The sequence below is a fragment of the Taeniopygia guttata genome, chromosome 5 (assembly GCF_048771995.1).
Source record: "Taeniopygia guttata chromosome 5, bTaeGut7.mat, whole genome shotgun sequence".
Taxonomy (NCBI): Eukaryota; Metazoa; Chordata; class Aves; order Passeriformes; family Estrildidae; genus Taeniopygia; species Taeniopygia guttata.
In genome coordinates this window covers 50946402-50974267 of record NC_133030.1, presented here as the reverse complement: position 1 = coordinate 50974267, position 27866 = coordinate 50946402, and the positions used below count along the sequence as shown (strand labels likewise).

The 27866-nt window shown below is 36.6% G+C and overlaps 1 protein-coding gene across 10 annotated transcripts; it reads right to left on the bottom strand.

Moving 5' to 3' along the window:
* AK7 (adenylate kinase 7) lies at window positions 1–27866 on the bottom strand. 10 transcript variants are annotated; one of them, XM_030274935.4, is made up of 18 exons: window positions 27694–27866; window positions 27030–27200; window positions 25812–25920; window positions 24756–24850; window positions 23925–24035; window positions 19152–19235; window positions 18488–18576; window positions 17876–17966; window positions 15535–15612; window positions 14669–14818; window positions 13100–13228; window positions 12644–12806; window positions 10072–10200; window positions 8904–8978; window positions 8036–8233; window positions 4670–4890; window positions 2432–2590; window positions 1–119 (listed from the first exon to the last, which is right to left on the bottom strand). In XM_030274935.4, exons 1-18 carry the CDS (start codon window positions 27766–27768, stop codon window positions 69–71), a joined length of 2178 nt encoding a protein of 725 aa, XP_030130795.3. In that variant the 5' UTR covers window positions 27769–27866; the 3' UTR covers window positions 1–68. The 10 variants fall into 10 exon arrangements, with proteins under 10 accessions (XP_030130795.3, XP_030130799.3, XP_030130797.3 ...); XM_030274939.4 differs by having other exon boundaries at window positions 8904–8981; window positions 27694–27864; XM_030274937.4 differs by lacking the exon at window positions 8036–8233 and having other exon boundaries at window positions 8904–8981.

Here is a 27866-nt window from a genome sequence, read left to right as displayed (position 1 = left end):
TATTTTTATCTAAAATGTATTAGAAATTTTCTTCCTTTTTGTTCCACAATTCCTGTTGCTGATAGGATTTAACGTTTATTCCAGTCGATATCAGGACTGTTCTTGAAGAGATATTCTGCCTATGAACAGAAGAGTTTCAAAATTACAGTTATTTTCACATCTCCAACTTCAAAATACATGCAAAATTACAAAGATATAGTGGATAACATTGCTTTAAACAAAACTGCATAATGTATTAAATGTAACTTATGGCAGAAAATATCTCTGTCAGAGAAATCCCTTTCCCCCAAATACTATCCAAAAGGTCATCGACCTTGCTCACCCTCTTCGTAGCAGTCACTGTTTCTGTTGTGGGCAAGAGAAGGAAGTGAGCCATTTATAACATATTTTGTCACTCCAAGGAAACATCTTGGCAGTACCCTAGAATCTGGTTTCTGGACCCACTGAAGCTGATCTTTAAAAGCTATGCAGTTATGAGGGAAGATCTCATACCCCTACAGCTACAGGTAGCTGTCACTCACCAGTAGGCAAAAAGGTTAAACCAAGAAAACATTCCTTAGTACCTGAAGTTGGATTGTAACCATTGCTTTCATTTCAAGCTTTTGCTTGATTAATAAAATGCTCTGTTTCAGCTTGTAAACAGCTTTGTTTGGATGTGCAGGCAGAACAGCAGCACAGCAATAATGTTACAGCACCTGGATTCTGTCTGAATGCAATGCTGACCCTGCTTGCAGCTGGACAAGTTGAGCTGGATAACGTCCTGAGGTCATTTGCAACTGGAATTATACTTTGACTGTCCTACAGGATTTTCTCCTTTATTTATGTGTGTGTTGTGAAGAGAATTAACAAAGAGCTTGCATTTATCATTATGACAATGTGATCAGTTGGGCTGGGGGGGGTGGGGGTAGTGGAGGGAGAGTGATGTCCTGCTTTCTGAAGAGTTAAAAATTTAAAATCATTTGAAAGTAGGCACAAGCAGCTAGAATTTTTAGGCTGCTGGTTGAACTTTATCTGAACCATATGGTTTCTTTTTAAGTCAAAGATGGATTACAGTGAAACCTGGCACTAACAATCTGGACATTAATAATAGAATAGACAAAGCTGCAGTTTAAACATTACTTAAAAATTAATAGCTGGGGTAGACAGCCCATAGATCATGGTACATGAACCATAACAACTACATTATTATAACAACCAGAACCAACCAAAAGCCCTCTGAAACCAACCTAAGAGGGTGTGGAGATGACCCTTTAGCAGACCCTTGGTAACAGACAGCAAACCGATGAAGGGCAACCAGATCTCAGACCCTCACAGAGCTCTTGGTCCCATGAGGGGTGTCCTCTGAGGGACGGGAAGTCTAGATTGTAAGGGTGTAATTGCCCAGGGATTTCTTTGTTTTTGGACCCTCTTTTGAGGCACCTAACTGCGGCGAGGGCTGGGCCTGGACGGTTGGGACAGATGGAGACGAGAGATCTCTGGAGTCAGGTCTCAGGGTATATGGTTTATTGTGGCCCCAAGAAGTGGGGGCAGGACGAGATAGAGAGAGAGTTCTCAGAGAGGGTCCAAGGGAGGAGGAGAGGGGGCTGGGGCAAGGGGTGGGGGAGAGAGAGAGAGTCTGGTCTCCCGGGAACACCTTATCAAGGGGGTTTCAGAGGGGGGTGCAGGAAAGGGCTTTGGACCAATGGGATTACAGATACATCATACTTCAGGGGAGGGTTACAGGTGTGAGATAGACTCTGCATTTTGAGGAATGAGACAGAACACTTTATCTGACCCTTTGAGGAATGAGACAGAACACTTTATCTGACCCTTTGATTTGTCTGTGGGTCAAAAAAGGGAGTTACCTTCTACTAGCTATACCACTGTCCACCAGTGCTTAGCAACCAAGGTCTGCCATCTCAAAGCTCGTTTTCATCTCAATCTGGCTCACATTCTCTGCACTTTCCAAATCCCCCGCTAGGTAATCATATTTATAAGGCCTTCTTATTTCATCTTCCCCAACACCTAACTCCAGCTATCAGATATCCTAATAGGTTCATTGACACCAATCTATCGAACGGAAATTAAAGCCTAATGTAAAAAAGCTCTTTAACTTGTAGTCCTCTATGGCACAGCAAAATTGTCAGGGTACATAAGATGTGCAGAGTGCACATACCAAGGGGAAACATTCTGGTAGTGATTTTTGTGCTATTCTGGCTTTAACTACACTGGATACTTCCCTTGATACACAGTATCAACTGATCCCATAAGGAGTAGTTTCTGTGTTTTAATTTTCACTATAATTGCTGTTCATCAGAATTGCAGATTCTAATCATTAATTAGTTGCTATCCTGAAAGTGGGGAGGAAATTTAAGTCCTTTCATTAACAGAGTTTCCTTGGGTCTATATGAGTATTCAAAAATATTTAAGAAACAAAACATAATCACCTTACCAGAAAATTAACTGGATCATCTGGCCTGATCCTACAACACTCATTTATCCCTTGCATAAGTGTTGGCATGACATTCTTCATTAAATAGTTTCGTAGTGGAACAGACTGGGCCTCCAATAACTCTTCTTCTTGTTTTTTCACTTCCTCCTGCTGTTTATTCTACAAGTAACAAAGAAAAAAAAAAATGTTTGTAACATCTATCAAATAACATTTGGCTAAGTGCTGGCCTAGAGGGAAAAAATAGTGTTAGAAGCTGTGAACAGAACTTTAAAGAACAAGTTGTCAGTAAAAATTATTAACTGCTTATTAGATTTAGAGTACACAATATACTGAGGACAAAAATTGAACATAAGGACTGATATAATCTTACTAAAATGATTTTATTTTTCTTCTTTAACACCTAAAAGGAGGTTTAATCTCAAGTCTTCCAGTGGTCCTGTTTCCATAAGGTATTTGGCAAAATGGTTGAAATACACTGTAGCACTTCAAAGATTAGTGCTATTGCAAAACACAGGTGATTTCTTGAGGATTATTTTAACTGGAGAGAAGGAGAATATTTTTACTCAGTAGAGAGCCATGGCTTTCTAAATTTTTAATTTGTTAATTGTGTTGGGTTTGTTTCTCTTTGGTTCCCTTGATTTTTTTTATTCGTGTTTCATTGATGTTTTTGAGGGGCTTGAGAGTCAAATAGACTAAAACCACAGAGAAATACATCTGTTTCCACCAGCTAAATTTATTTCTGAATTCAGGTCAAATCCAATTATATTTTTACACTCAAAAAGTAAGAGGGATGAGGAAATAAAACTGCTGCAAGCTTTTCTTCCTTCCATTCAACAGCATTTAGTACCATGCATACTTGTAGCAGCTTTAGCCATAAGATTACTCCAACTTATCTCCATTGTCCTCTCTTCACTCATTTTAATCAGTAGCCTGAGTCATATATAGATACAGCAAACAGGTCATACTCTGAAGACTGCTTCTCTATACTCAAGGCATAACAAAAATGCAATATTCAGATAAAACAGATACACCAATTTTGACCTTATTCACTCAATCCAGGAGTACTATTGAATTAATCTTGCAAGTCGTCTTTGGCCACTACTCAGAAAAAGCAGCTAATTACAGTGTTAAGGGCAGATCAACAGTTGCTTAGATCTGATCATCTGCCTATTTTAAAGGATAACCTTAAACACACGTTTCATTTAAACTCCTACTTCAGCTTTGATTAGTGCAGTTTGCACTTTTGAAGGTAGATGGCTTGGATTGAATCTAACTAAAACCTGTTAGCTAGTCTACAAAACGCTGTTTGATGTTGAATGAAGCTGTAAATAATCAGAGATTAGACAATTTATATTTACAAGCTAACATCAGAGGAATGTAAATGCTTCTTTAAAAGTCAGTAATTTCAGCATATTATTACCCCTTAGATGCCTATGGGCATTCAAATATAAGAAAAGGACTTCTCCACGGAATGATCAGTTTGTTTTTAAATCGCTCTAAAAGAAGACAATAGACTTGCCTTCTGGTGAAACGGCCTGACTTTGGGTGTGAACAGGAACATTGTTGCAGTATGCATTTCAGGTCATTTAACTAAATTGTCCTTTGGTGTGGAAAAGTAAATAAGCAAAAAGCATCACATGCAAGTCTTCTGGGGTCAGGCAGCCCAAATATCAGGTACTTATTAGAAAACAAAAACCATCCTTCAGACTGCATCAGGTAGTCCTTACTGAACTGAGAACTCGGCTCTTACACAGGTTCTTGCAGGCTCAGAAACCTTTCTGCAGTGTAGGCTGGAAGATTGCATCAGTGTTGAGCTAAAAATCTAGTTTGACAATTAAGACTTAGTCACGTGCTTAGAAGCAAACCAAGCAAAATGCAAAAGTCCTATTTGACTTGGTAAGGAAAATATCCATTGATTGTGATAGATATTTATAAATGGTAAAATAAAAGTGCTGCTGCACAGCAGCAACCAGAGTACCATAAAAGTATTTTAAAGACATGCTAATACCAAAATGCAAAAAATTGCTATGTCTGTAATAAAAAAGACATTATATTCTGTAAAATGGGCTTCAAAATGGAGCTCAATTTGTGGAGATAGCCTAACCCAGACCTAAAGTGGGATATAAGGAACAAGACAATTTATGCTACATTTCCCAAGTGTATTTACATAACAGATTACTTGAAGTCATCTAAAACACATAAATAATAATGTTTTCCCAAATTTATGTCGTAACCTACCCACTCTTCCCATCTTGCCATTCTTTCTTCCCTTTCCTTATCTTCTTTACACTTTTGTTCAGCTTTTTCTTCAGCTTCTTTGGCAAGGAGTTCCTCAGCTGCCTGGCGTTCCAAAGCCTCCTTTTCTTCATCTGTCAAACCATAATTCCGAGGTTCTCCAATGCCTTTGATGATCTTTGATAGAGCAAGTATGTTTTCAGAATCTTCATATACAGCTATATCTTTTAAACAATACAAGAGAGAACCATTTCAAGGCTTTTGTCAACTTTCCTGAAGTATTATGCAAGATGCAAAAATATATTGTGTTCATGTTGTTGGAATTTTCAAGTAAAAGATGTTGTTTTCAATTGCTTATAAATGTCAATTTTTTGTTACATAGAATGAAGTTTTCTAAATCTGGTTTTCTTTACCAGTTTCAGCTAAAATAGTTTGCCTTTTAAGCTGATGTAAGGAAAAACCATACTAAAATAAATTTTAAAACTATTGTTTAACAATTGCAGCTTGCCCAGGTTTTGAACCCAAAAAAGAGGTCAAATACCATCTCTCAAAGTTGTTCCTGGCACCAATCTTATATCAACTTATCCAGATGCACAAAACCATAAGTTTTATCCTTCTCTCCCCACTGAATAGGTTGTTAGGATGTGGCACAAACTCCAATGTTTTCACTCTTACAAATTTACAAATACACAGACCTTTCTCCAGTTGATCTCTTAATGTGCTATATTTACAAAACTAATTTGTAGCTTCATGTAGGAACATAAGGCCTGAAAAAGACCTCTTTCATTTGATTCCTTCTCCCCTTTTAATTGTTTAAAGTTCCTTGCACAATGAACTTGACAAGAATGAAGAAAAAGAAAAAATACAGTAGAATGAAGACTTTCTCCAGGGCTCTCTTAGTTTCTGTATGCATTCAGTGTGGGGAGGCAAAAGTAGTACATGGAAAAGAGGAGAAGTGGGCATTTGAGGTAGAGAATATTGAGGTAAAGGGCTTGTTCAAGGGCATGACATGGAAGGTGTAAAAGCATAAAAGTGGGTAAGGAGAGCATGCAGATGAAGGGAAAAAGAAGAATCAGAATACAGAATTTTGATGAGAATCCAGTAGCCCCTTCTCCACAGCTCTTTAAGAAGTTATTTGGAAAGTCATTGGCAAAGCATTTTTCTCAGTTCTTTCTAATCACCAATTCAGGCAGAATCAGAGTCCCAAATACTAATACAATTTTTCCAAGAGTTAAAGTGTTTGTGATTTGGACCTCAAATCCAAACTCTGATCATGAATTGAGGAGGGAACTAACATAATTCTATGTGATAAAACTTATTTTACAGCTTCTTTCAAAAAATCAGGAATTACGTTCCTGAAGTATTCCAAATTAAAGCAATACATTTGCTAGGCAAGCAGCCCATCATTCCTACAATTTTAGCTGCACTTGGGTGTATTAATTACAATGAAAATCACTTTTCTTGTCATTGAAAGTATTGCTAAGAATGGTTTCAATGTTGAATTTGAAGTCTCAAAGACTGCATTTTTAGATGGCCACAGAAGAGTACAATGTTCATTTTACAGCAATCAGAATTAACTACATGTATCCCTAAAAAATAATGCCTTTTAAATGAAAAATGAAATTAGCAGTGATGGTAGCTGAAAGGAAAGATCACTGGAGAAGGAGCTCATAAATTAAGGTCTTCAAAGGAAAGTGCTGTTGTAACTCTAACATGCCTTTTTGTATAAGAGCTAACGTTTGTCACCGTCCCAATTTGCAAATGAGAAAAATAAGACATAAGATAACTAACTTGCAGTCTCCATACAGTGAGTCATCAAAGCAAAGTTGAATTTCCAGAATCCTGAAGCCCACTCCTTTGTACTATTCATACTTCAGACTCAGAAAAAATAATAATCATAAAAATTATACATAAAACCATATGTTACAATTTTTTTTTAATTTAAGGAGGAAGCAAACTTATATTATTTTGAAACAATATTTAACAAATGACAAGCACAATTTTTAACCCCTTCTTCAGAACATAACTGAGCAAGCAGTTGGATCTCTGGTAAAATCCATTGCTACTTAATTCTATGCATCTGAAAATCCAGCTGTAACATCGACTAGAATGGAGGGGTATTGGTAGAGCTGGAAGATCCTCAGTAGTTCTCTTTGCAATCTGTTCCTACCATTTTACAGCAGAAGCAACACACCTGCCTGCTTCCATGGTTAACAGCCAGGAATGTGAATGGGTAAGGAGACAGTTCTGAGACAAACAAGACTTAAAGATGATGCTCATTTGAACAGGAGCACCAATGTTGCAAAATGTGGAAAATATGAAAATTTTCTTAAGCAATTATGTATGTTGATCTTTCATCTTTGTATATTTTCAAGCTTGATCAACAAGAAGGCAGATTTAACCCATGAAACAGACAGCAAGCAAGCTCTAAACAATGTCCAGATGTTAGAAAAACAAATTACTTGTTGGTAGAAGTGTTGGTAACACTTGTTAAGGTGTAGGCCTGAACAAGACTCAAGGATCTCAGACCAATGGGCTGTTAATAAGGCTCAGGAAGAAGGATAAACCACTGATAGTGGACACAGAGAGTGCAGAATTTACAGGTATAAAGGCATCTGGCAGAACATCCAAGGAAGAAACCAATAAAGCCAACTCAAAAATTGTCCTGAAATCAGCTCCAGCTGGGTAAAAGTTAATGCCAGCAGTGAGGAAATCACAACCACAGACTCAAGGACCAACACAAAAAAACCCACTGACCCAAAAGAAGAGAAACACTGAGCATGGGAAGCAAGAGAAGATTGAATACTAATCAATAAGGGAATATGTACTAATCCCTTTGGTAAAATGTATAAATAGTGAAAAGTTTTGATAGTAGGGGTGTTTGATTTGTGGAGTACCACCATGCACAGAGGTTAGCACAACTCTGAAATAAACAATCAATGCCTCTCTTCAGAGTGTAATTATTAGCTTGTTGCCCACCAGGTAATAAATCCAATTTTTGTGGACAACAATAGCATCAGAGGATAAGTCTAAAGAAAAAAAATATAAGGAATCAAAATGTTTATGTCCATGAAAATGTATTCTTACACTTATCTGAAAGAATGCCAGTGCAGAGATCTGGAACCTAAGTCATAAAATTATTTTAGCAATTAAGATCACAAAAATGAACAACTAACACCCCAAATTTTAGAAACAGGTTAACTGTAAAATAACATTTTTTTCAGGTATATAATTGCTTGTTGTAAATGTATTCTGCAATGTTAATAAAAATATTATTTATATATAGACTATTTGATTTTTGCAAGTGTTAAATTTGTAAGAAAATTTTTTTTTATTCAGGTTATATCTACTAATTTTATTATTCCATACCAATGAACTGAGGATGTATTTCAAGTTCATCAAAATAGTTGAGAACCGTCACATCATCGGTATTTATCTTGCGGAAGTGTTCCAGAATTTGCAGGAACTGATCCTCAGTATAATGAGTTCCAGCAACTTCACTCTCTGGCAGTTTTATTATTCTGTTTATAAGGAATTCATCAGATGCAGTCAAAGAAAAAATAAATTCTGTGAAGAAGAACATATTGTTTGAATATATACAAAATTTCCAAAGGAATCAAGCAAAAACAGCAGGATAAAACAATTTCTACATAGACGAAAACCACTCTATTTTAATTCTCAGCATAACCAATGCATTACATTTTTATTCCATTAAGCTGCTGTAATCACAACAAGACAGACTCTACTGTTGTTATCAGCCAACAGATGATGGTATTTTCACAATAAACCACAAACAAATAAACAAACAACCCAGAAACTAAACCAAATCCTTCCTTTTTATTAAGAAAAAATTCTTCAACAAAAAGGTGGTTAAGCATTGGAACAGGCTGTCAGGAGAAGTGATGGAGTCACCATCCCTGGAGGTATTTAAGAGATATAGAGATGTGGCACTTAGGGACATGATTTAGTGGTGCACTTGGAAGTGCTGGGTCAACGGTTTGACTTGATGCTGTTAATGGTCTTTTCCAACCTAAATGATTCTATGATTAATTGTTCACTTTTGAATATGAGGGCAGCAGCATTACATGAAATAGATTTGGTTTTTTAGGTTAAATTAAATAGGAACAGATGGAGTGATATTTTAGACTTATTGTTGATGGCAGCAATTTTTCCTCAGTTTATTTAATTAGAAAATAAAACTCCCCAGTTTATTTAAAAAGAAATCTATCAAACTTACCAGGTATGATTATTTGATTAAATTTAGGCATTTTGGCTATTGCTTTTCCCTCTTCTTCTTCTGCTTCATCATCTTCTACTAAAACAAAAGTTAGAAATTATTGACATTTTCATTTTAAGCAATAATATCATTATATTTGCTAAAAATGTGCCCAGTAAAACACAGATTTGCCAATAGCCAAATTATATTAATAATTCAAAATTAATCTAACTTGGACACCAGTTTAGAGAATTCAGTAAGTAATTCGTGTTGCCAGGCACCACAGAGTTCTACCTTGGGACAGGTAGAACTAGTAGTAGTTCTAGTAGTTCTACTAGTACTAGAACAACTAATAGTTGTTTGCCTATACCACTGATGTATGTACATGCACATACAATTTTTAAATATATCAAATTTTAAAACTTTTGTCTTATCTTTGGCCTCTCCTCCTGCCCAATAAATTATTCTACAAAAAAATAGAGACAAGGCTCAGAACAGTGAGTAGAAATATTTTACAACTCTATGGTTAAAATGTTTTTTGCCACTAAGGATCTGGTGTTATGAATAGTCAGGAAAACTGCCTGTAGAGTATCAGCTGAGCATGACCATTTGCAGAACAGCATACTAAGCTAAACAGGTCTCTTTTTCCTGTACCTTCAAACCTCAGTTGTAATTTAAACATGAAGTTGATTCTTGGTCTTAATATATGGACAGTGTTTGCTGACAAATTGAAATGTGTGTTGCAGAGCTTCTCTGAAGTCATATCTACAGTAGCTTATCTAATAAGTACACTCTAATTTGGCTCACAATATACATACTGGTGCACTGGCTGGATCCCCTCATTCAGTAGCCCTTAAACATTATGAAGAAATTCTGCTGTCAAGCTTGCTTAAGTGGAGTAAACCAACACTGGACAAGAAACATCCTCCATGTTTGTGCATTTAGTTTTTACATTACATTACCAGGAAAGATAGTCTAAAAATTATCTTGTGCATAAATTAAATAAGGTGCATTACAATCCTTCTTACATTCTAGTAATCACACATCACAAAACTTAGTTTTGTATCTTGCACTGCAGTCATTACAGTGATGCACTGATGCACTCAAGTACTATGGCTCTGAGAACAATAATGACATCAGCAGCAATAGGAACAAAAGAAGCAACAAAACCAAACCAAGCAGTACACACCTTTAAAAAGATCCATTGCCTGTTCAAAGGTCTCAGGGAACCCATCTAAAACATATCCCTGATTCCTACAAGGCATAGACATGAGCTTGTCCTTCATAATTTTAATACGATACTCATCACCTAGATGGCCTAAGACAAAAAAGGTTAATAGGTGCCTAGTTTATAGAAACAAGAGATCTGAAATTATTTTACTAACATTTAATACATTTTAATACGTTTTAATACATTTTTCTTCTACTTAGACCCTAAAAAGTTAAATATTTTGAGTTACTACTTGTATATTATGCATCGTCAGCAATCTATGGAATATTAAAGTGTAGCTATAAAATAAAATTACCTTTGTGTTTACAAGGATATAAACATCAGTACTTTAATGATCTAAACATGAAGTTAGTTTTATTTTGAATACTACAATCAGATTTTAATAGATCCAGTAAACAAATACTTACAGAAAAAAGTCACAAGAAAGCAATAATTTTCTATTTTGATTTTACAGTAAGACTTAAAGACAGTCTTCCAAAAAAGACATGAGGTAGGATCTACAAGTTTCATTTTCAGACAAGTTGCCATACAAATTAGTTTACTTACCTCTCCTACATTGTTGAGAAAATATGTAGGAGGAAAAGTCAGGTTTGACCTGATATTTTGTCCTTTTGCAAATATTAACTCCAGTTTCCTACTTTATTTTGCTTTGGATATTAAAAGTCTTACATATTTATAAACCATTCTAATCATAAAAGTATGTAACTATTTTAAAAGACATTTTTATTTTAAACAACGCATCCAAGAATGCAGAAGAGATGGTGCCATAGATCTCATTACTGAAGCTTCTAGGTGTGTAAGAAGTTCATTTCTTTGCAGATACACAAGATCTAAATCAGGTAAACCCTCAGCAACAGATTGCTTTTTTAAGGGGGATCACTTTATACCACATGGAAAATGTTAAACACTAAGACCAAAACTACATGGCATTGTTCATACACAGATGGTAACTAATAGTTTTCAGCAAGGAACATTTTTTGAATATTTTAAAAATTCTGTCCAGGCTTTTGTAAGCAGTATTTACTTTCTAATGATGTATGTAGTTCTTAAATAATCCCCACAATTTCATATTAGCGTGCAGTTGTTTTTACTAAAATACTTTTATTTTTGCAAGTTTGACAAAGGTGTATTTCACCAACTTTTTACTTTATGTTACAGAAATTTATGCTCTCTGCTCTGAGAAGAAAATACGACACTATTAAAAATTCTGAAATAGAAAGATGAAAGTGCTGTGATTAAAGAGGCACCAAAATATTTTAAAATTATGTCACTTTTAGATAGGTGTATCTTTGCATTGGGTTTGTGTGGACAGGTTTTGTTAGCCAGGGGACTTACAGAAGTGGCTTCTCTGAGAAACTTGTAGAAGCTTCCCCCATGTCTGACAGAGCCAATGCCAGATGGCTCCAAGATGGATCTGCTGCTGACCAAATTTGAGCCAATCATGGATGGTAGTAATGCCTCTGTGACAAAATATCTTATGTAGGAGAAAAGTCTGTGCAGAAGTAAAATGTGGCCAGGGAAGACAGAAGTGAGAATCTGTGAGAGCAACATCTCAGCAGACACCCAGGTCAGCAAAGAGGAAGGGAAGGAGGTGCTTCAGGTGCCAAAGCAAAGATCCACCTGCAGGCTGTGGTGCAGACCATGATGAGCAGGCTGTCACCGTGCAGCCCACGGAGATCCAGGGGAGAGCTGAGATCCACCTACAGCCCGTGGAGGAGGCCCACTCAGGAGTAGGTGGATGTCCAAAAGAAGGCTGTGACCCCATGGGAAGCCCACACTGGAGCAGACTCCTGCAGGACCTGCAGACCCATGAAGAGAGGAGCTCACTCTGGAGCAGGTTTGCTGCCTGGGCTTGTGACTGTTTGGGGACCCGTGCAGGAGCAGCCTGTGCCTGAAGGACTGCACCCTGTGCCAGGGACCCACAAGGGAGCAGCCTGTGCCTGAAGGACTGACCCTGTGCCAGGGACCCACAAGGGAGCAGCCTGTGCCTGAAGGACTGACCCTGTGCCAGGGACCCACAAGGGAGCAGTTCATACAGAACTGTAGTCCATGGGAAAGACTCACACTAGAGAAGTTTGTGGAGGACTGGCTCCTGTGTGAGGGACCCCACACTGGAGCAGGGAAAAGACTCCTCTTCCCTGAGGAGGAAGCAGCAGCAAAACTGTGATGAACTTATCATAACTCCTATTCTCCATCTCCCTGTGCTGCTGGTGGGAGGAAGAAGAGAATAATGAATAAAGTTAAATTCAGGAGAGAAGGGAGGGGTGGGTTCTCTAATTTTGATTGGCAATAAATTTAAGTAATTTCTCCAAGTCAGGTTTGTTTTGCCCATGACAGTACTCTGTTTGTGATCTCTCCCTGTCTTTATCTCAACTCATAAACCATTCATTGTATTTCCTCTCCCTTATCCAGTTGATTCTTGATTTCAATAGGAACTAAAAGTCTAGACCACAAATTTATTTCCTGATTTCCATTTGCATAGGGTTGCCCTAGCTACCCGAATCCCATCATCATACTTTGTATTTCCTACCTTTATTCTGCTGCATGTTTTCTTTTATTGCATCTAATAATTCCTTGGCTGCTTCTACATTTTCACCCTCCTCCTCCTCCTCTACAAGATCTTCTCCTTCTCCTTCTCCTTCTCTTTCTATTTCTTCTTCCACCTTGTCAGGTTCTTTAGCCACAATTTGCTCCTGATGACAAGAACAGAAATATGAGTTGGCTCAGAAATTCCATAACCAAATTTATTTTAATACACAGATGTAATAAAAGAAAAAAAAATCCTTTCATGTGTATTCATGAACAGTGAGATACTGAGCAACTTCCAGTCTCTAAAAATATTTCAGTGCAACTGGCAGAGATGATCAATATGTTGAAAGATATTTCCATTCTAAAATAATGGGATTATAGGTAATTTTTAAATGCCGCCAAACATCTTAAAATCAGAGAAAATAAAATAACAAGACTATTAGAAACAGCAACACACCAGGTCTGCAATTTTTTCAGAAATCACATCATTTATCCCAACATAATGTAGCTTGTAGTGTTTGCAGAGCTCCTTAGCAATGGTAGATTTGCCAGACCCAGGAGGGCCATGAATGCAAACTTTGAGAGGCTGGAAAAAAGAATAAAGATACATTATTCAAACAGCACAGATGCTTTTATGTAAAAGCAACAATATTTTTAATATGGCTAATAGGAAATAGCAACTGTACTTAAAATGAAAAATATAATTTTTTCTTATTCATTTATTTATTTACTAATAAATATCTTCTCTATCATCCACAGTAACACAGTTACTTCAATGATGAAATTTCCTGTTGAAGAAAAAGCATGCTTCTATTTAGTAGACTTACAAACCAATTTGTTGTGGCTAGTTAATGTTTGAATAATCCAAAGAGATGAAACACAATCCCACAGATAGGATGCAGTGAATTTTGGAATGTGGTAGCAGATCAACATGCAATAGTTCTACTTTCCAATTGAGATAGAGTTACTGTCATAAAAATTATTTTTTGACCTCAAAAATTCCAGATCCATCATAATCTTAAGTGATGTCTCATTTCAGCCTACCTAGCCTGAGAATGAGTAACTGCAATTAGGATTCCAGTATACACTTATTAAATATGTTATGCAATAAACTAAAAATCATACATAATTAAGTACCTATCTTAATTTAGTAAATCTGACAGTACAAACTCTGAAATAGAGTAGTGACAGGGACAGTCTAGCTAGTCTTCCTTCTCCGTACTACCTGGTATGTACTGTTTTTTTTAGTTAGATGCATATGTTCTTAGATGCAATAGTTTAATCCAAACGCAGATCTGATAATCCTTTCAGAGCTATGAAGGGACTTTCAATAAATAACTTTTAACAATTGTATCTTTATTTTGTTTAATATGCCCTGAACTCTTATTCAAAGTTTGAACCAGATATAGACATGCTAAACAGCTTTATGGGTACTTGGATGTAAACAAGCATTTTTGTGCATCTTTCAGTAACATATATATCTGAATACAGAAGTTCTAAATATCAAGCTAACATAGGAAATAGTGAAGTTGCCCAGTAAATTACACTACAGAGCAGGGTAAAAGGAAGGATATATTGCACTGGAATATCTACACTCACTGAATATATAAAGGGTACAAAATACTCACCTAACTGTTATAAAACAAGCTTAAATAAAAGATATACTTATTGTATTCCTGAGGCAAAATATACTAAGAGTGCCATATACTGTATAAAGAAACCAGCTTCAAAATAGCAGCTTTCCATCATCAAGCTAAGTTGCATTTACAGAATTTCAGGTTTAGGTATAAAGGAAATAAAACTCATGGTTTTTGTTGGGTTTTTTTTGGTTTTTTGTTGGTTTTTTTTTTGCCTCTTATTAAATGTCTTCAATTTAATTTTAAGTTTTTATGTTCACTTATTTTGCATCTACATCCATCTTCTATGTAATTTTATTCAATTAATTTAAGACTTGTGTTTATATAATCATTTTTATTGGAGATAAAGAGAAAAGAGCAGTTTAAAATACTATATACCAAAGCATTACCAGTAATCCTCGAGCTTGCTTGTATTCCATGATGACTTCAGCAATGTTCTCTATCAGTCCTGCCTCAGCAAACCACTTAATGTTGAAATTATCTTTCAGATAAATAGATTTCATTCGCAGGTTCACAAACAACATATCCACTTGCATTTGCTGAAGGAACAAAGTTACATTTATTTACAGACCTAAACTATGCATGTTAAAAGAACAGCTGGAACAAGAGATTAGAATGGATGGGGAGAATAGAAAGAATTAAAGCATTGGAAAAGAAGGTTTGCATACAAAGCAAAACAGATATTTTAAGCATTTTAAAAATACTAATTTTCAATTAATATTTTTATTTTAGTGTTCTCATGACCTATTAGAACATGCAATGAAAAGTTTTCATGTAATTGCAAGGAATCACCTCTTTTATAAATTTATCAAGTGTGATCTTAAGACTATCTGTGTTGTATTTTGTTTATTTCTCCTGTGAACAGTTTATTCCAGATAAACAGATGAATACAACATAATTTATATATTCTGTGTTCATCAGCCTTAGCAGCACTGCATTATTAACTTTTTTTTATTTTTATAATTTTGTGTAGGTTTTGTTAGAGTGCTCCCATATGCTAAGGGGAGCAGTGAGATCAGATCTTCACTGTTTTATTATTTCAAATGAGGATATAACTCTTCAAAATGCTGTGTTTTATGATGGCTACATTTTACTTATTTTCCAAATTTAAACTCACTTTAAGTATTTTTAGGCATATTTTGGGACTAAATTTTTCTGGTGAAATAAAAAAAAATAATAAATTATATATTTCATTATGTTATACTTTTAAGTTTAAATACTTTCCTGAAGAAATAAAAGAAAGAAAAGTACTGACTGTTAGCTCTCTGCTCAGGAATGCATTTTCTTTAGGAACCTTCTCAATTTTTCCTGGTCCAAGATTTTTACTGATACACTATCAGAAAAACAAACAAACAAATAAATTAACAAAATGCCACTCCAAAACCACTTAACAAATCAGAATATTAAGAAAAAATTGAACAGGATTTCTGTGGATAAAATATGTGCATTACATTTTGTTACACTGTGCCTGGAAAAGGAGGATACTGATTTGAAATAGATCTAAGAACAATACATTAACTTTAATGTTAGTATTGAATAGCTTTTGATTACTAAGTAACACTTCTTCTTTAGTACCTGCAATAAAAATAAATAAAGAAATAAAACAACCCAAAACCACGGAAAACTTTATAAAGCTCTTAAATATATGAATAAATTCCCAGTGTTTCAGGTCTATTTGAAGATCTTTATTTTCCCAGCACTTTCTCTTCCAGTTCCTGAGGTATTTAATTCCATTAACAATTGGGAAGGCTACTGATAACTCTCCACATATCATTTGCATTTCATCATTAGATAGAAATTGTTAGTTATTCCTGTAGCCCTTTGAAATAGATTTAAATCCCACTACATCCCATAAAATCATGAGCATTTATATAGACCATTGTCGGAGACCTACATTCTATAGTTTATGACTTAAACATTTTCATGAAGGACTTTTGCCTATTACAGCAAAAACTGTATTACAAAGGCTGAGAACACGACCACGCCCTGAATGGGGCTCTGAATGAGGCCCCGGAGTGCTCGCTGATGAAGATAAGATAAAGTAACAATTTAGGGCTGGGGAAAGGGGTACATTCACGGAGTACAAGCCCAACACCTTCTGAGCGGTGACCACAGCCCCAGGGCTATCAGCTGCCAGGCTGCTCACAGACCCTCGCACCCAGCGTTGGGGGGGAGAAGAGGAGATATTTTGGGTGTGCAGCGAAAATGCCTCTGGCGAAGAGGCAGTGACGCCCATCCTCCGCTGTGCAGACCGGCTCAGCTGAGGGGTCCTTCACCTGGAGAAAAGCTTAACAGAGGGGTGTCATAGCCCATCAAAGGCCCCCCGAAGGCGTCCCCAGACCCTGCACCAGAGCACTGCAGCACGATGCAACAGATCCGCCGTGTTGCAAGGGACGGTGTCAACCCGGGCCCTGCAGGGGGACACGTGGGCGTACCCACCTGTCTGCTTCCACCTAACCCTTGTCATTCGCTCCCTGTCCTCCCACACCCTTCCTTCCTCCCTCCCTCCCTTCCTCTCTCTTTCTCTTTGCCTCTTTTAGTTTTAAATAAAATATACCAATTTTTTGGCACCTACATCTAACCTCGTTTGCTTTTAATCACGTTTTCGGCATATATTTTGAACCTCCAAAGTTTTTTTCCATTTAATACACAGAGATTTAGTTTTCTTTACTCTTCTGGGTTTAAACTGGACCATAACAACATCAGAGCAAATAATCCAGCTTCAGTTACGTCAGTTAGTGGACACCCAGTTGAAAGTAAGTATGGAAAAAGCTTACGCGTGAGATACTCATTCCAAACTCTCATCTTCAGCTATTTCCAACTGTAACTCTCAAGGTGTTTCTTTCCCATGCACCTTTCCAGTCTTCCCCGGGGCTGGTACAGCTCCCTGCCCAGACAACTCTCTGTAGCACCCTCTCCACTGGCAATTCCTGTCCTCCAAAACTGTCCATTTACTCCTGTCCTCTATTTCACATTTCTAAACAACCACATATCTATGAAAGGACATCAGCCACTCTCCTTTGGATTGCTACCTGAACCAAAGCACAGGTTCCATCTTCTAGTGAGCTCCCTGTTTTATTAAACTCTCTTTGATACAAGCAAAAAAAAAAAAAAAAAAAAGAAAAAAATATTAGCCTTATGTAACACTTGCTCAATCTACATGAGCAAGTGTCCTATGAGTTGACTCTCACTATCACAGTGTATAGTTGACCAGTGTCATACAGACTACTTCTAGACTTCTTTTCAAGGCTCTTGGAAAAAACAAGATCTCCCACAACATGAAAGGAAACACATGGTATCTAATCACAGTTCTGTGAATCCCGTAGCAATTCTCCATAACTTTCTTAGGTTAAATTTCTATTTAAGCTAGTGATAATACTGCAAAAATTAGTTCTGCAAGATCAAGTAAACTACTTTGCTTAAAGGACAGAAGTCTTAGAGGATTTCAAAGTAATCTTCCGTGTAATTTACTACTCAGGATAATCCAGGAAGACCTAGGAACTTCAGTAAAATGCATAGTTTTAAAACCTTACATACAGATATACTAAAAAATAAAAAAGAAACTCCAATAATCATGCTTTTATCAACTCTCTTACCTTTACTAATTCTCCAAGCGTGTGCATCGATGTATCTACCGCAAGTACATACTGAAAGACTGGCCTGTGGTCTGCTACATTTTGCAACACTCTGAAACATAGCAAGGACAGCCGGGGCTGGTACTTGGAGAAGCATCCAGGGCTTTCCTTGTTAAATGCAGTTCATGAAACATCAAGAGTCTGCAAATTCTTGCAGAACATTTCAGAGCATGATATTTTCACATATATTTTACTTAATAAAGAAGCACAGCTACACATTTGGTTTGGAAAGAAGTTAAAAGAATAAATATCTATGTCTGTAAAAGATATTATCTTAGTCTGCTGTAGAATCCACAATCCATTTCCAGTTCCATGCCAGTTAACTGGTATAACACTATAGACTGAGCATGACTTCTCATTTATTAAAAGCAAAGCATCAGTGCAACTGTCAGATAAGGTTTCCAGAAAGCACATCTCCTTCTAAAGAAAATGAAGACTCTGTTTGACTCAGTTAAAAGGGCCCAAAAGTGACTTTAAACCAATCCACCCAATTTAAAAACCTCAGAACTCTCTAGTGGATTTGTTCTCTAGCTAGGTATCAATTATTGCTCAGAGAATTTTTTTTCCACTTACACTGCTAAATCACGAATATGAATGGTTGGAATAACATTGTTTCCATCTCCAAAAACAGGTATTGCAGGAGTCTCACCAAGCCAACACATCTGAAAATACAGATAATGAAGTGAGGAAAAAAAGGTTACTTTAAACTCGAGCTAAAAAAGGAACATTTGATTACGAAGCAAATATGTATATTCAAGTTTAAAGCTCAGTTTATTGAATAATTAATAGAACTGCAGTAAAGGAGATCATTCTTGAGAAGTACTGATTGCCAGCCTACAAAAAGCAAGAGGGAGTTTTTTAAAGACTATTCTTTAATTTTGGCAAATATTACTTTTTATCACCCCAAGAAAAGGAAAAAGAAAAAAAAAAGAGAGAGAGACTGTAATATTGAAAGAAAGACATTTCCCTGGATTCCATTAACATGACAGACATGTTCTCACTGGAAAGTACATATGGAGATACTGTTCAAAACCTAAAGAAATATCTAAGAAAAAATAGAGCCAAAAAAGAGAAAAACACTTCCACTATAGCTAAAATATTTCAAAAGGATCAAATAAACAGTTCTGCTCATGAAAACATTGAGTTTATGACGCCAAGGCTGCTAAAACTGGATTCAATTCCAGTGCAGCTTGCCCCTAGAAATTAAATGATCCTTCAAATGTAGTTGGATGTCTACCTTAAAAAAGTAGTGAAAGAATCCTTCCTCAGCTCCATATTGATGTCCTGAGACAACAACGTAAGTTGAAAACTTTTTTTTGTTCTGTGAAGTGAAATCAACAAGAAAGTTTTTATCAGAATTTGGTACTGCATTGGGATACAGGTTTACACTGACTCTTGAATACATGTACACTAAATATACAAAGTGGGCAAACTGTGTCACTGTCAACTTGTAACTAGATCAATTGTTGCATATCCTATGGCTTTATGAGTCATATTATTATTACTTACTTCAAAAAAAGCTGTCTACAGTTGTCTTCAAAAAAAAATCTGTCTACATTTGAACAAAAATTATAAAATTAAAATAAAATTAAGAGGCAAAATTTGGAAGTTATGTAAACCAATTAAGTGAACAGGATAACTCATGCTTCTGCTTCCTATTTTCAAGGAAAAAAATACTTTGAAATTCATTGCAGCTGTTTTTTCAACGCATTTTATTTGCATTTGGCTGTCTAAAGGAGCAGAAAATGCTAGATTAATGATTCATTTTGATGGATTATTAAAAAAAATCTTTGAACTATTTAAATGGTTTGCTAACCTCACATCATGATTAACCCACATATTTTTGTCTATCATTATTGTGTAATGTCATAAATTTGCTTATCTTCTTGGACATACATGTTACTGTTTGTATCAATTGTGAGGATGTTTATACAGGAAAACAAAGATTTTTAAATCATCTGAAAGGAAAAAGCCTTTCAAAGAAGTTCTTTGAATTAGTCACTTTTAAAATTTTAAGATGAAACAAAATTATTAAATTCGAATGTTGTAAATATCCTAGGCATTATATATCTCCATCATACAATGTTAAAGAACCTGCCTTAATCATAGTGGGAATACATGTGCAGATTTGGGATCTAATTTTTTTTTTGGGGGGGGGGTGGGGAATGGACCTTTTGTTATCATCTTTATGATATCTTAGAAACAAAAAAATTAAGGTAGGTCTTAGCCAATCTTTGACTATATAAACAAAGAATCATATAACTTGGCAAGTTTCAAAGCCAGTGTGTTGTATCTATGCGGTTTTATCTATACACTTAGAAAGTGAAACTTTGTTATAAAAACTACTTCAACGGAACTGAATTCAACAGCTTGTTATTAATTACGAGAAACACTGAAATTAGAAGACATTACAGATAGCAGAAGAGCTTCCACATTGCAAGGGCAGCTGCTAGGGCCACAGGAGGACTTTGCCATGGGATAAACACAGAAGGCAGCTACAGCAGAATATCACTAACTCCAGGCATGGCAGGGGGTGATCTGGTTAGTATGTCCTGGTTAACGCATCTGGACAAAAAATCCCACTGTGGCCAACAGTGTCATGAAGAAATTACTCATATGTATATCAGTGGTCAAACAAAGATCACCCCTAGTTATGGGTCAGATGGCAACACCAACCATCACTGAAGACCCCCTGAATGATGCCTGTATGGATACCTGGAACTTGGACTGTAAGATAAACCACCACAGTGGCAACTTGAGCTAAGATAAAGGCGGTACTATTGTCTGGGTGTCATCCCAGGGGTACATTAACAAAGCCTGGGGAGAAGAATGTTTTGCTGATAATGATCACAAAGAATGCAGAATTTTCATGCCATAAGGAAAGGCAGCTCAACAAGTGTGCTGAAATCAGGTCCAACTGGGTAAAACATAATTCTGGCAAGGGGAGGTCATGACCACCAACTCATGGCCTTCCAGACTAAGAAACCCATCAATTCAAAAGAAGAGAAGACTGAGTATGGGACTAATAAGCATTAGAAGTGAGGGAATAATTTAACCAATAGTTTAAGAGAACTCTGTAGCCAATGAACATTAATTTCTTTGTTTGTTAAAATGTATAAATATAAAAATTTTTGAACTATCTTGGGACTCCCATCACTGAGAAGCCCAGTATGAAGAAGGACCAACATAATGCCACTGGATCCTTGGGTGGTGACAATCTTCTGCTTGCTCCCTCTCCTCTGTTTTCTATTTCTTTCTTTCTCTCTACATCATATTCATTGTTAAATAAAATCTGTACAATATAATTTACTTCCATTTGTGGTCTCATTTGCATCTTAATTTGGGCAGAGGTATCTCTTATTACTTGGACCTTAACACACACTGAGTTTGCTTGGGTAATACCATGACACATAGTGTTTGCATCTAAGAGCAGCTCTCAGGGCTGCTTTGGACAGACTGCAGACATATCCCAGAAGACACGTAGTAATTTCTGTCTCCTAGCAGGAAAAACCTGCCTGTTCTGAATGCACAGGAGGTGCTACTTCTCATTTCCCTTAAAAAGAATGCAACAAAAAATGGAAGGATTTTCTTCCATATACCTTGAGCTAAATCCTGCCTTGTGTGAAGACAAACCATAGTTTTGCACTGAATGGTGCATTTCACTGAAATGCATACCTGTAAAGCGGGTTCAATTCCTCTAACAATAGTCACTTAGTGTCACAAGCCACCCATTGAGAAGGTACTACTTGATGTTACTTGGCTATAGGCAATTTTAAAAATAAGGCAATGCTTAAGTAAGCTGTGGTTCCTCGCGGCATGTTTAGTCCCGGGTAAGCAATGTCACGTTCCCGTGTCGTTCATTAGAGCCACTAGGTGTCACTTTCTAGCTGGGATACTCAGTTCTAGGCTACAGTTGTTTTATGCTTCTTTGCTTGCTTCTTTAAACCTTCTTAAAGACAGAAACAGGTCTAAATAGATTCGGGAACTGTGATGTCACAGAGAACAGAGATGGGGGATGAAGAGCTTTTCTGCCTTTGGCAGGCAGATATTTCTCCAAGGATTCTGAGTTTGGCAGGACCCACTGAAATTGCAACTTCTGAGAAAAGTGACACAACCGGAATGCCTTGAATGCATTTCAGGGCATTCAGGTTGTGTAAACACAGAGGTAAAGGTAAAATATTGCTAGTGATAAAAAACAAAGACTCTTAAACTCTCAGACTTACTGAATTTTAATCAAAAAATAGGTGAGAGGTACACTAATGCAGAGAGGTGAAATCTTGCTTTAAGAAACAACTTCCATTAAATTGCACTCTGAACAGGCAATAAGGCTTAGAAAACCTTCTGTTCTTGGTGCAAGAGTTTTTTACCTGGCTGACAAGACTGATGAATCCTAGTGTCTGAGTTCTTTGTAGGGAATGATAATACTGTAAATTCTTTCACTGATGACATATTCCCAAGATACCATTGAATTCAGAAATGAGTAAAGACTGTAATCCAGAAGTCTCCAGCCATTACAGGAAGCCAAAGCTGATTTCATGGGAAGAAGAGATGCTTTGGAGCCATCTTATTCCAAAGTGCTGACAGAAACCATTGAGGGGCAGTGATACCCACTGGTGCTGACACTGGAGTTCTGCAGAAAAGGGGCTCCTTTTGAAAGAGTTACAGCAGGTAGGTATTGAAAATATTCAAGCTGCTTTATCATGTACTGCTACATATCTGTCCTCTCAACAGATGTTCAGCCTGGCAAACACTTAGAAGCTAATTATATAAACACTTTTGGTATGCAGTGACTCAGTGCTTTGGACTAGTCAGAAAAGTTGTCAATAATTTATCTGGGTATTAAGTGGTGGCAGAAGTTAACACAAGGTTTGATGGATGCTGTTTAAAATTTTCATGTTTTTAACACTACAGTTGTGAAACTCATCCCATGGTCTTACAGATCCATGTTAGCACAGTAAAAGAAAAACCAATTTACTACTGCTTTTTCAAGCTGTAAACCAAATTTTTACTTGTATTCTCTCCTATTAGATCCACAGTAGAACAGAATGCAATTTCTAGAGCTATTTCCTCAGCAGGACATAAGACAGGAAATATATGCTCAAACCAGAGAAAGTTTTTTTCATAATAAAATCTGTTATTTGCTGGATAAATTTCCAAAATGGACATTGAATTATATTGATTATGGGAGACTCCTAACACAGAAGTAGAATGACCAAGGGACACCTTCATCATCCAGTGTATTTTGTTGTCTTTGAACCTCCTCACTACTCCATCACTAATAACAACAGATTCCATTTTCCTGAATTGCAAGCTGAGCCACTATTGGTATTTATTTAATGATAGTTCTTAAATACAAATAGAGGCATAGTCTGTTCTCTAGTAAGATTAATGGTCTAATCAGACCAAAGCAAGCAAAGCTGAAGGAGGGGATTTTAAAACATGTAAACTCATAATATATTTTAGCTATTCTGTGTCAGCTTTATGGCTGTGATTTTAAACTGAATTATAGAATGGAACAAAAGTCAACAAGGCCTCTGCTCCAAGAGCACAAACCATCCAGGGACATGATAGGTGTGGCCAGAACATCTAAGTATTTAAATGAGCTGTGATAATAACATAGGTTCCTAATATTTAAAGATGCTACTATTCTTTAGAGCTGCACTAATATCTCATTCCTCTACAATCTTTCTTCCTCAAATCTTTCCACCAGCCCCAGCTTTGATCGTCTCTGGTACAACCAAAGAAACAGTATTTTTTTAAGATTAGCATGATTTACTCCCTATCTAAGGAAAAAAAAAAAAGGGATTTATATAATGCATACACTTGGGTTTCAAAGAACATTATAGTATTTTCCATGTTACTATATTTTATTAGTAATTTGTATCATACAATATCATACAATATTATATTCTTAAAACTTATTCAAACGGTTTATAAATTCCATTACTATGATAAAGCTCTAAATGAGAAGACAAACCAGCTTATTTTTATTAAAAAGTTCTATACATACAGTTTTCCCGAGTTTTATAATGTGTTTTTCAGCATTTATGTGATCCATAAAGCCAGGATGAGACTTTCTTTTGTTAAAATTTTCTTCACTAAAAGGAGCCTCAGGATCTTCCTATGAAGAAAAAAATGTGACTGAGATACATTTCCTAAAACAGAACAATTTTTAAAGGTCTGGATAGTCAGATGAAGTTCTTTAAAAGTATTTTAAAAGTATTTTAACTTTGTCCTAATTTGAAATTCTTCAGGGTTCTGAATTTGATGCTTGAATTTGAAAATGTCATTAGTTCAATTTCAAATTTCACAGTAAAATATTTTAAACTACTTTTTATATTAAAAAAAACCATCAGTTTTTATTATATATAGCATTACACTAGGTTGAAAAAACTGTATCTGTAACAATGAATTTAAGAATTGCAATAGCATACTACAAAGCACCCAACATGGCTTCTGAAAATACTTTACATATATGAATATAAAAATGTATCCATTTTAATGATGGTTTTCATTAAATATGCAGTTAACATGGATTTTTTTTGATGACTGAAAGACAGTGCATGTTGTGGTTAGCATTTGTCTTGCCTCTTGACCAAGCAACTCCTTATTTCTTTCTGTATTATAGCTCAATGCCTAAACTTTTCTGTCTGTGAATTTCACCCAGCAATTTTGGCAGTAAGTAGTGGGTAAGGGTGAAAGAATCCTAAAGACCCGCTCACTTTACCAGTTATCATTGAAGTACACACCTGAAATAGATTGTGTAATTGAATGTAATGATTATTTTCCATTAAATGGCAACATCCGATTAAAAGAAAAATAATGTTTTGATATTACTTACAGGGTCAAAGGGTTTGGTATTTGCCCAGGTCATTATTGTTGAAATGAGGATGAATAACTTTTGTTTTGCAAAAGTCTCAATTTCCTTATGTAGGGCTGTTAAAATGAAAGCAAGGATTTTATTTTAAATTGTATTATTCTCACTCTATTTTTGTTTTTATATAAAGGTCCTGTATAGACACTCATACCAATGTTCTATGTGATGTCTTTTTAAGGAAATGCTCTTTGAGTTAATATAAAATAAAGATAAAAAATCAGGAAACAGAACAAATAGAGAAATAATGGTAATAAAGAATTAAATTATTGTGAATTGACATAATTACCACAGAACTACATATTATGGGGAAAAAATCCCCAACAAAACAATCTATACTAGGAAATGATTAATCTTTAATGACTGCTGAATAACTGAAAGAAAATAAAAAAGTGTGGAGTTTTTATGATAGGAAAAAAAAGCTACTGAATGCAAACAAAGTTTATTTTAATATCAAACAAGATAAATAATTTTTTGTTAAGCAAATTATTCTGTGGTGTGAGTGTTCATACTATAAAGAAGAAGACATGATTAATTTAGCTGTCATGTAAAGAATCATATTGCACTCTCACCATAAAAAGATTCCAGCTACCTATTAGAATTTGTAACAGTAAGGAGAAAGTTTTCAAAAGACTGCTAGCAATATTTGTATTGGACTTCTAAGAAAAATAAAATTATTATATAAAGTATCGAAATGTTCTTTGAATATCACAGGAGCAAATTTTCTATCCACCTCCTGATGCAAACAGATGAGATGATGGTTGACAGTTATTTAGGGAAATTACTGCCTACACAGGTGTGCCATTTAAAGAGTTGGACCACTCCATGTCAGCTTCTCTCCCTTCTGAATGTGACAGTGCATTCCATGATTCCTTGCTATTTATCCAAATTTGTGCAGCATTTCTCCGTCAAGGAACCCAATTTTATATTAAAGTGAATCCATGATAATTTCATTACATATTTATGGCAAGTTTTGGTGGCTACATAGAAACCAAATTTCTGTTCAGGTAAAGCTATACTAACCAGAAGCAGCCCACGTTGCTTCCTCAATTTGGTTTGCATCCTCAGTGATATTATATAAAACAATTTCACACTCAAGCAAGTGGCTTAAGAGTGCTTCTCGAGAAGAGACCTGAGGGAAAAACAGTTAGACTCTGTCACTAGAGAGAAAAAAAAAAGTCCTGTTCTAGTTCAATTTCTGGATAGAATGTGGTTTTCTAACACTAGGCTATTGGAATTATTCATTAGATCATTATCAAACATTTATCTGTCACAAATAAACAAGAAAGCTGATTAAATGGAAATTAAATGCTGAAATTTCTAATTTATAGTACACATTAACATAGATCAAAAATATATATGGACTTTTAATGGTATTTTAGGATCCATATTTTTAGTGCATTTGTGAGTATAGAAAATATCTACTACTTATCCAGGTATTTTAAACAACTAACTGTTGGCAGAATGGAGAAGACTTAAAAAAATGTCAATTTCCTTGCAAGATAGCATCCTGTAATTTTTAAGTGCAGATTATCCGTATTACTTGAGCAAATGCAGCAAACACTTCGGGCAAAAGCAGGAGTTAAAACTAAACAATGCCAGCTATAATTTCCTGATTGAATAGTTCAGCTGCATAGACATTTGAATTAAAATTTTCAAATGTTGAAAGAGGTTCCTCAATAAGAAGAATAATAACCAGTTTATAACAAGCAGTTTGAGACAGAGGCAATTGCTAGTTTCAGAAAACTAAATCAAGCAATAAGCAAACACATTTACAAGAGCAAGCCTCCTTTAGTTAATTAAACTCTGGACATACACATCTTCATACGAAGATGGAGGTATTCAGAACAATTAGCTGCTAGTGGAAGCTGTGATTTCAGTGAACAGTTAAGAGGGGCACTAACTTTGATTCCAGCACGACTACCTTCAAATGGTGATAAAAGACAAAAAGAAGATGAGAGATACTTGAAATATAAGCTTTGAGAGGAAAAGAAAACAGACCTGTGGATCATCAAGATAGATTTTTTTTTTTAAAAAAGCTATGAAAAATCTATTTTCTGAGTTCCTTCCTTTTACTATTTGCTGTATCAAATCTAGAAGAGAGGAAGCCAGAGGAATAAATCAGATATATACAGCTTCCAGCAGGAACAAAAGACCATTTCATTATTGCAGGTCATTTTACATGACCTGAGATATTTCTAATGTTGTCTGAAGGCAATCTGAAATCAGACTCATACTTACTGTATATGTTTCCTTAGCAAAAGGTGGATTGGCACTCTCTGGTTTAGAAAGAGTACCCACTATTTCATAGATTTCCCCTGTGGGAACCTCAACAACTGAATCATTTTCATCTCCCTCCTCTTCTTCTTCTAGGCTTTCAAGCGTCGCGCCAACAACACAAGTGGATAAATACTGCAATATACAAGACACATAATTTGTACACAAACATCTATTGAGACCGACACAACTTCATCTCCAGAAGGCACCAGCACCGTCTGACCAGCCCTGCTCCTGTTGTTGGTAATGCTCTTCAGAAGCAGCTTCTCGTTGAAGGGAAACCCTTCAGGACTGCTCGGCCTGTGTCCGACCGAAGGTGCCGCCAGCTCCCGGTGCCTCCGGGCGCACCTCTGGGGCAGGGCCCGCACAGGGGAGCTGGTTATCGCCCTCCACACCATCAGCTGCTGCCTCAACCCTCCCGACGCCTCTAGTCCCACCTCCTGCTCCTAACTCTTTATTTTTACTCCATCTTATCCCTTTCATTGCTCCGGTGCCCCTCCTCAGCAGCTATTTCAGCTGCTCCTCCTGCCCGCCCGGCCGAACTCCCGGCGGACCAGCCGCGGCTCCGCAGCGGGCGGAGGTGCCTGAGGCAGAAGGGAGCCGCGGCCGGGGGCAGCCCCGCGGTCACCTCGCCGATGTTGCGGCCGCAGTAGGAGTCGAGGTGGTTGAGGAAGACGCGGCGGCCCCGCGGCGCCTCCTCCATGGCCGCGGCCCGGGACGCGGCCGGTTGCCGCGCGACCGCCGGCGGGCGCACGTCCCCCGGCCGCCGCTGGGGGCGCCCGCCTGTAGCACCGCCCCGGC

Bases quoted from the DNA above. Each gene is read 5' to 3' on its own strand.
- AK7 (XM_030274939.4), bottom strand. From the start codon at position 27,768: ATGGAGGAGGCGCCGCGGGGCCGCCGCGTCTTCCTCAACCACCTCGAC. The intron at 19,236-23,924 runs GTATGTATAGAA...TTCACTTCACAG, and splicing joins TTATAAAACTCGGGAAAACT to AACAAAAAAAAGTTTTCAAC. The intron at 17,967-18,487 runs GTAAGTGGAAAA...GCTATGTTTCAG, and splicing joins CATATTCGTGATTTAGCAGT to AGTGTTGCAAAATGTAGCAG.